The sequence below is a fragment of the Egretta garzetta genome, unplaced genomic scaffold (genome assembly GCF_000687185.1).
Source record: "Egretta garzetta isolate BGI_Z169 unplaced genomic scaffold, ASM68718v1 scaffold229, whole genome shotgun sequence".
NCBI lineage: Eukaryota > Metazoa > Chordata > Aves > Pelecaniformes > Ardeidae > Egretta > Egretta garzetta.
Window position 1 is genome coordinate 3,598,971 of NW_009270000.1, and position 8,453 is coordinate 3,607,423.

At 43.6% G+C, this 8,453-nt stretch overlaps 1 protein-coding gene across 2 annotated transcripts; it reads right to left on the reverse strand.

Annotated features, from left to right (window-relative positions):
• Window positions 1-222: 222 nt before the first annotated feature.
• AQP4 (aquaporin 4) lies at window positions 223-5,073 on the reverse strand. Of its 2 annotated transcripts, XM_009647654.2 has the most exons (4): window positions 4,666-5,073; window positions 3,593-3,757; window positions 3,142-3,222; window positions 223-501 (listed from the first exon to the last, which is right to left on the reverse strand). In XM_009647654.2, exons 1-4 carry the CDS (start codon window positions 5,044-5,046, stop codon window positions 223-225), a joined length of 906 nt encoding a protein of 301 aa, XP_009645949.1. In that variant the 5' UTR covers window positions 5,047-5,073. The 2 variants fall into 2 exon arrangements, with proteins under 2 accessions (XP_009645949.1, XP_035758899.1); XM_035903006.1 differs by lacking the exon at window positions 3,142-3,222.
• Window positions 5,074-8,453: the final 3,380 nt, after the last annotated feature.

Here is an 8,453-nt window from a genome sequence, read left to right on the forward strand (position 1 = left end):
AATTTGGAATAATAGATGGGGAATCCTAATTATAGCAAAGTCCTAATCTTCCAACTGAGCAGGCGTATGGTTTGGTGCCACCATTACCATGCAGCTGCCCCCACCATACCTTTCAAGGAGTGGTAGACGCTCAGTCTAGAGGAGATCTGTTTCTTTAATAGGTGGAAGGATATCTATGGACGTGCTAGCAGGCTGCTCTCTGCTTTCAGTGCTTCTTGCTAGTCATACAGAAGACAACACCTCGCTGGATGGATCTTTTCCCTTCTTGTCCTCACCCCTGTCGATATCAATCACATGAACTATGCCAGGCTTTAGGATCAGGTCATCCGTCTCTACATGGCTCCTGTTATCGTCCACCTCAATGTACTTCCCTTTGGACGGCTGGGTAGCCTTACTGAAGACATCTTTAAAACGGCGCTTGAGTTCAACATCTGGGCAATAGACATACTCATAAAGAGCACCAGCAAGGACTGCTCCTATTATTGGTCCCACCCAATATACCTGCAAAAAGAGGCAGAAAAAAGACAGGTATTAAGCTCTAGAGCAAATAGAGAAGCCAGGGTCTCAGAGAAAAGCATGTCACTACAGACTTCACCCAGAAAAGTTTCTGCAAAATGCCCTGGCCCAACTGTTAAAACCAGCTCTCCAGAAATGTGTGGTCACATAGTTCCCTGGCTTTCTTGAACCAGGATGAAATCTACCAACATACCAGTTCATGAGGCAGAGAAGTGCAACTACCATGGGTTTCACAGATGATGACCTGGAGCTCAGCAATTGACTGCTCTAAAATCACAGATGAAGTTGGTCAAAAGGCAGTCTCTTGAGCAGTTAATGGCATTAGTCCTAGGTAATTTTTTTTCCTTTCTGTCTCCTCCCAGTCTCTCTCTTTCACATATATTCCATCCCTTCAGAAATACTCTCTAGTCACCTTCAATCCAGTCATCTAAACCATGTCGCAACCATGGGTATGGCTCTTCCCCCAAAACTCCTCTCCTGCCAGTGTTTAGGGAATCACCAGGCAATGGACACCATGGAGCAGAGGAGAGGGACCTATGCCGACATGCCAGTGAGGTGCAGTTACTATTTCCCTGATGCCTGAAAAAGACTTCAGTTTACGTGTCTGGTTACCAGTGTTCTGGGGTAGATTGGCTGAGCAGTAGTGAAGCTATGGACACCTCCCATGGACAGACACACAGGCATTTGCTCTAGCTGCCCTACCTTCTCCTGTTAATAGAAAGCAGTTTTTCTCCCCTCTTTATGGGAGACTGAACTTATTTTTTTTAAACTTTATCCAACAAGACAAAAGTACACATTCTCCATCATCCTTATTTGGATCAACCATAGCTATAAAATTTCTTGAGACAAAAAATGCCATAGATCCTGGTGGAGTCCTACATGGCTTGTCAAATACAGCTCTGTAGTCAGATACAACATACAGTTGCCCTGGCATAGCTTTGCTTTTAAACTAGCAGGGGTAAGATGATTGAGAAGCAGGTCCACATCTTCAAAGAGAAATAGTTTTGTCAAGTTTATTGATCCACCTGTTTTAAAGAGGCCTCCTCTAAATTTTCATCACCCGTTGCCAGCTGTAGACAACATATATGGACTGTTTGCAAGGTGACACACAAAATAAACACCAATGTCGAAAAGGAAATTTTCTTTCTGCATTTTCCCCCAAGGTGGCAATGAACCTCTAATGAAACAAAACCTTTCTTAGTGTATACACAAACAGTTCTTCTTCAGCATTTCAGACTAAGATTTCCAAAATAACCCAAATTTGGCCTCTGATCCCACAGAATCCAACTGGCAGTCAGCTACCTGATTATCTAGTTTGAATAAGCAAATCCAACCGACACACACAACTTCGGAGGGTACCTATCTATTTCAGCATGACGTGCAGCAGCTCTGTAACATTAGTAGGTGCAGAAGCCCATGGGCTTCTGTCAATGGCGTGCCAATGTCACTGCTCCGGAGAAGGAGGAAAGGCCGTCTTTCCAAGTGACCAGGACAGTAGCTAAGCTTCTCCTGCAAGTTCCTCCATGGTACATTTGTTTATTGTTTATAGCTCTAGTTATAAATTACAGGCTCCCTCAGAGTATGGATAATTAATCTTGGGAAAAACTACAGCAGTTTTTCATATGAACAAGCCTTTCACTGATAACTGGGTAAATCTGCTTCAATAGGATAACTCTTGGGAACAAAGTTACACATAGCATTGTGTTTGCAGAATTGGAGCCTTAGGGCCTGAAGACAATGCTATTTCTGTTATTAGCTGCACTGGGAGCAATGTGGGCTTCATACTTTAAAAATCAAGAAAATCCTTATATGCACTGTAATAAGCAGCTCTTACAGCTAGCATTGGAGGTGTCCCTAGAAGTGCTTTCCTTGTCTTTAATTAGGCAAGGCTGAGCTGCAATCCATCTCTCCCTTATAAAATGTGAATTGGTTTTTAATAATTTTAATAGTGGGATGCTATAGAAAATGACTGCATCATTCACAATCTGTTTATCAAATTGTTGCCTGCACAAATACTCCTAGTTATGCTGACGCTTTCAAACTGCAGCAGGTAACATCTGGTCTGGTCTGCAAAGACCGGGCTGCAACCCCTTCATCCCTTGCTGCGGGCATTTGCCGAGGCAGGTTCTCCCCTGGGAACCAGATCACAGAGGGTCCCTGCTCTCATTTTATACGTCTGCCCCAGTTTGCTGCAGAACCAGGTGAAACGTGAAGCCGACAGAATTACTTCCATCACTTCTCACCAGTGTGACCGGGGGGTTTGCAATCTGCCTCGGAGGATTTTTCTTTCCAGCAGTTCAATTCTTTTGGTCTCGCTGGATTGCTTTTTTTTTTTGTTTTGAACTTTTTGTATGATTTCCTTTCTACCCCAGCTACTACCTCCACAAAAGAGCCCCCAAACAGCAAGACGCTATTCCAAGGTGCTGCATACTGTGCCACAGTCCTCGGTGAGGAGCGTAATTACACCAAAGCTTGGGGCAGGTCAGCGCCCGTCTTCCTCAGTAATGGTCTCTGTGGGATGTACTGGGATGGATAACTAAAAGCAAACGATGTATGGAAAATCCTGATAGCTGTTTGTTGCTGTGGTGAAGGAAGATGGTGAAGGAAGCATGAAAGCGGAATTACCCATTGGTTTTCCCATCTCCCCATAATGACAGCAGGTCCAAATGATCGAGCAGGGTTCATACTGGCACCGGTGTAATTGATCTAAAGCAGAGACAAAATGTTACCTGTTATTAAAGTCGTGAAGACAGTTATTCAATTTCTGCTAGTCCTTGTATATGGGGACACCCTGGTTTTGCATGGCTTCTAATCGCGACAGCAAGGATTGTCACTCCCCCGAGTCTTAGCACAAAATTGACAATGGCATCGCATAAACAGGCAGAACACCTCTGATGCAACACCCTACCCAAGGGGTAGCCTCTTGCTGCGCCAAAGGGTTTTGGCACAGATCTATAAAGATTCTAGCAGCTATATAGCTATAGCAGCTATAAAGGCCACAGAAGTTTCCATTTATCTCTGAAGTAGTCATAAAGGGACAAGGGGTCTATTTTTTAAAGAGAAGGCATTAACTTACAGCAAATAAATGTCCAATTGCAACAGAAAATCCAATTGCTAAAGCTACTGAACCGGTGACATCACTTCGTTTTGAATCACAGCTGGCAAAAATAGTAAAAACCAGCTGGAATGTAATTATCAACTCCACCAGGAGTCCATGGCCGGCGGAAAGATCCCCATGTACCTGGAAGAAGGGAAAGGAACATGGGAGATGAAACAAAGGTGATTTTGTAAATCAGAAAGCCACCACATACATTAATTATATTTCGATGAAAGGTACTTCTGAAGGGTACACAGTGAAAGACAACAACGACATTTAGAGCTACAGGTGTCCCCCCGCTTTTTTCTCTTTTTTAAATTTTTATTTTATTTTATTTTGAGAGCCATGGAAAATTACTGCTGGACGGAGAACAGAAGGCTCACCAGCAACATCCAACAAGAACTTCAAAGTTAGACTGCAGAAGTATAGTTTATTTTTACACAGGGATTTGCAAATGCTGCACTTCCCCTTCACCATTTTTTTTCTTGGGAGTACTGTAATTTACTATTCAATTATAAATTCATTAATTAGCCCTGACTTAATTAATTTAAATTTCAATTAAAAATTAAGCAGTGTGCGGCTCAAGTGCATTTTTAATAAGTCCTGCAACAGGGCTAACTGATGGCATTCCTTATTAGTTTAGAACAAAGCTGAAATCTAAGCCACAATCTATTTCAAAAGTATGTCATTTTAAATTGATGTTTTTTCAATCCCCATCATAATGGCATAGAATTAATTTCCCTCTCCCCAGCCCAAATAAAAATGGCATTTCATGCATATATTATTTAAATTTTGTATGTAAATTAACATTACCTGCTGTCATCAGATTTGGGGAAGTTCTAGGAAAGAGAACTTCTATAAAAAGAACAGCTATAGATATTATGCTGCATAAACCCATCCTAAGGAGAGCTTTAAGCCCTGTCTCGATGTTGTAAATAAACCAGCAAGCTCTTAAAATCTCTACTTGAGCTCTCTTTATTCCGCATGACACCAATTATATTTTCTTAGGCTCTAAGCTAGTCTAGTTCAAGAGCCGGAGGAGAAGTGATTACCGCAGTGACTCCCAGGCCTCCTACCACGCTTGGCGGTGTGACGAGGTAAAGGATGCCTGCGCCCACGATGGCTCCCAGGCACTGGGCAAGGATGTAGAAGACGGACTTGGCGAGGCTGATCTTCCTTGTGCAGACCATTGCCACAGTCACAGCAGGGTTAATGTGGCCTCCACTGATGTGTCCAAAGCACTGCACCATGGTTGCAATGCTGAGTCCAAAGCAGAGGGAGATAAGGACCATGTCTACAGGCAGGGGCTTCTCTGCCCCACCCCAGTTGATCGTGGAGCCGAGGCTGAGGAGGACAAAAATGAGCATGGCCAGAAATTCTGCCGAAACAGCTTTCCAGAAGGGCTGAGTCCAGACTCCTTTAAATGCCACCATGATGCTCTCACACTTACACAGACGTCCACACTTACTGAAAAGGAAAAGAAAGCTTCATCAGAAGCCACCAAATGAGCTTTGTGTTCTCCTGTTAGGGGGTTGCTATCCAGCAGACTTTGGAGAGAAGGCAGCAATGCCGAGTATCCTTGGGCTGGGACAACCACAGACTGCACCCTCAGAGCCCTTAAAACATGACCAGTGTTCGAGTTTCTGCAGGACACAGGGTAATTAATTACCCCTTGCATAAGTCTGTCTGTATTGCTTCAATTCACAAAAAGCAACCTCTGTATCTTTTGAAGTGAGTATGAAAATAAGTGTATTCTTCTACACTAGCTGATCTCTGCCTGACTTAAGAATATGTACAGCCCTACTGCTTCCAGTAGCCTGTTGACCATCATGCCCATTAAATCAGTGGCTATCCTCTTTTTCTAAGCAAATCTGTGCTTTTTTTCACAAAGCAGGTATGACAATTCAATAAAAAGCAATATCTTAGTCAAACTCTACTGGTTTTGATAACAGCGTAGCATTGGGAGGTTGCCCTGGGAGCTATAAGAGAAAGCCTATTTGTTTTAACACTCACACAGATCACTATTTCAATTTATATTTATGCAAAGAGTAGTTTCTTCACTGTGGATGTAGGGTAAAAACTGAATTCAGCCAGGACAATAGATGCAATCCTAAATTCTGACCTTTAAATCAATCATGCAATCAATAAAGTGCTTTCTTTTGGGCTAAGGGTGCCGAGCAAGCTGTGGAACAGAGCAGTATTTTCTGTATGTGTGGTATGTAGAACTCTGTGGCAAAGAAAGAAGTGCCTTGATTTTCTGCTCTGTCTGGAGATGCTATTTATTAGTCTGCACTGCCTTCCCGATGAGTTACAATTTTGCTAGATGTTCAGATACCTATGAAAGTGGGTCACCAAAGAAAAGTTATTTGTGGTATTAATAAATTAGGAGAATAAGCCAAAAGGGAAGCATTTTAATGAGTTTCTAAGGAATGCTAACAAGATTCTCCTCTAAAAACAAAAGCAAAAAACCTCCAGCCCCTCCAAAAAGTCGAAAACAAAAGAAAGAATATTCAGCTGCTACATTTGGGAACAGAATTTCAAGTGGAAGATGGATGAATTTATGCTCAGTTATCTAAGGTAACTGAGCTACAATGCATATTTAATACCACTTACATCAGAAAGAAGCATAAAGGCACGTCTGCCCTTTTCAAGTTATTGCAAGAGGAATGGCCCATGAATTTCTTAACAGTTGCAGTGAGTTAGGGAAAGGCAATTTAATCCTGTGACTGGAGCAAATAATTTGTTTCCCTGTCTCATTTCTTATGCTAATTTACTGTGTATTTTGGATAGGTCATTTGAACTCTTATCTCAGTTCTCTAGACTCTCAGATGAGAACAAGAATTACATTATCTCCTGCAAACGGCTGTTGTAAAGTGCCTGTGAAGTGATCCGAGAGACTTGAGCCGGGACTCGCTCTGCTAGAGAAGAACTGAAGCCAGAACCTCAAAAGAGAATAAAGTCATCCCGAGAATCTTCTGATTTTGGGTCAAACTCGAGACAAACAGATGTTTTTGTAAGATCTCATATTAACAGTCAGTTAATGACCAACTATCTAGACCAGACTTTTTGCTCAAAATGGCTCCGAAATCACTGCCTCCCCCAATGCTGAAGCTCACAGGTATTTGGCCATCCTTACCTTTGAACCCTATGCCCAGATTCTCACCAAAACCTAAAGGCTTACCTCTGACATCCTTACTGCTTCCTCACTAGTCGTTTATTTTAGTGGCCTGGGCATGACACAGGTGCTAGATCCATACTGAGAAAAGCTCATTTTCCCAGGGCATGTCCCAGGTGAACATTTCATATAGGGATAAGACTTATCCTGAAGCCCATGCAAAAGAAACCTGGATGCACAGACAAGGGAAGTGGCACTCATCCACCCTTTCACCCCCAGCTCAGTTGGGATTCAACCTGGATTTCCTTCAGCTTTCACTTACTAAGCAAAATGCAAGCTCTGGTGTTCTATTCCAGACTTCTCAAAAATTTCCAACCATCAAAGGCACTACGGGGGGAATGTAGGTTTTTTGGAGCATGACTCAGACACATAAGCTTGCTCATCAACCTGGAGAAAGTTTCTGTTCTTCTAAAACAGCATGATACGTGGAAAAAAATTCAAAATGGTAGAACTACGCTGTCAGCCATACTTTGATAGTTAATGATCTAAACATCTATTTTTAATGCACATGTTTTCTGAAGCAGTCTGTTTTTCTATGATTTTAACACCCAGCAAAATGTCCAGCTGTCGCGGCCAAATTTTTCTTTCAAACTGCACACCTTTCTTCCCCACAGCAAAAAACCCCCACCAACCCTACAAATGTTAATAAAAGCTTATTGCTGAGCCCTGAGTCCAGGTTTTCACTTAAATCCAAAGGCCATCAGCAGCTTAGAAATCAAAACCATCTCCAACATCCACTATTTTTTCAGCATGCAGTTAATTTAAAGGCTTGAGATGAGACAGAGCGATGGCTGTGCCAGGTCTGAAACCGATGTGGGTCTTCCCAGCAGCTAAGACTTGCCATCGAAGTTGCAAAACAATTTTTTGGAGTAGCTGTTGTTCATGATTGCCTTAGATAAATACAAAAACAGAACAACTGAAAGACGCTTTGATGTTATGGTCACACTGGAAAATTCTCTGGTCTGGACTACAAGATTACACAGTGGACTGTGCCTGACAGGACACCTGGTGGGTTTTTACAGGTCATGTTGCCATCAAGGCTGCAGGCATGGCTATGGGGCAATATAAATAATAACAAAGGCTAAGAGTCAAGACAAGATTTTTAAAATGTTTCCTTTTCTAACAAATATAATTTCAAGGAGCAGAGCAGGCACGCTGGAGGTGAGCTGGCAGCCAGCCGCTCCACACGACGCCGCTTTCGCCCAGAAGTTCTTGTGTGTGCGGCAGCTATTTAGGGTGGCATCTCGGCAGCAAACTCAGGTCTGCCCGACCCGTGCCGGCACAGCCCGCTGTCGCTCAAATGGCCATCGGGCACCCCCTTGACAATTTGAGGGGTGGAAGGGGCAACATGGCTACTGCTGCAAAACAAATGCACTTTCGCAAGGGCTTGCCTTGTAACCAGTGCGCCTCGTTCTCCAGGGCGATGCTGAACGAGGGGCGGGCGTGGGTACCTGCAGGAGGTGGGAAGGGGAGGCTGGGGAGCTTTCTGCCGGCGCGGCAGCCGGGCTTTCTTCGCACGCTTCGCTCCGCCACGGGACCACAAGCGGCGAAAAAACCCAAGGTTTTTAGTGGACGGAAAAGGAAGGGAGAGGGGGGCTGCAACCCTCTGCCCCCCTTCCCCCCCCCCCCGGTGTTAAGACGGAAGGACGACCGAAAGGCTCCGGT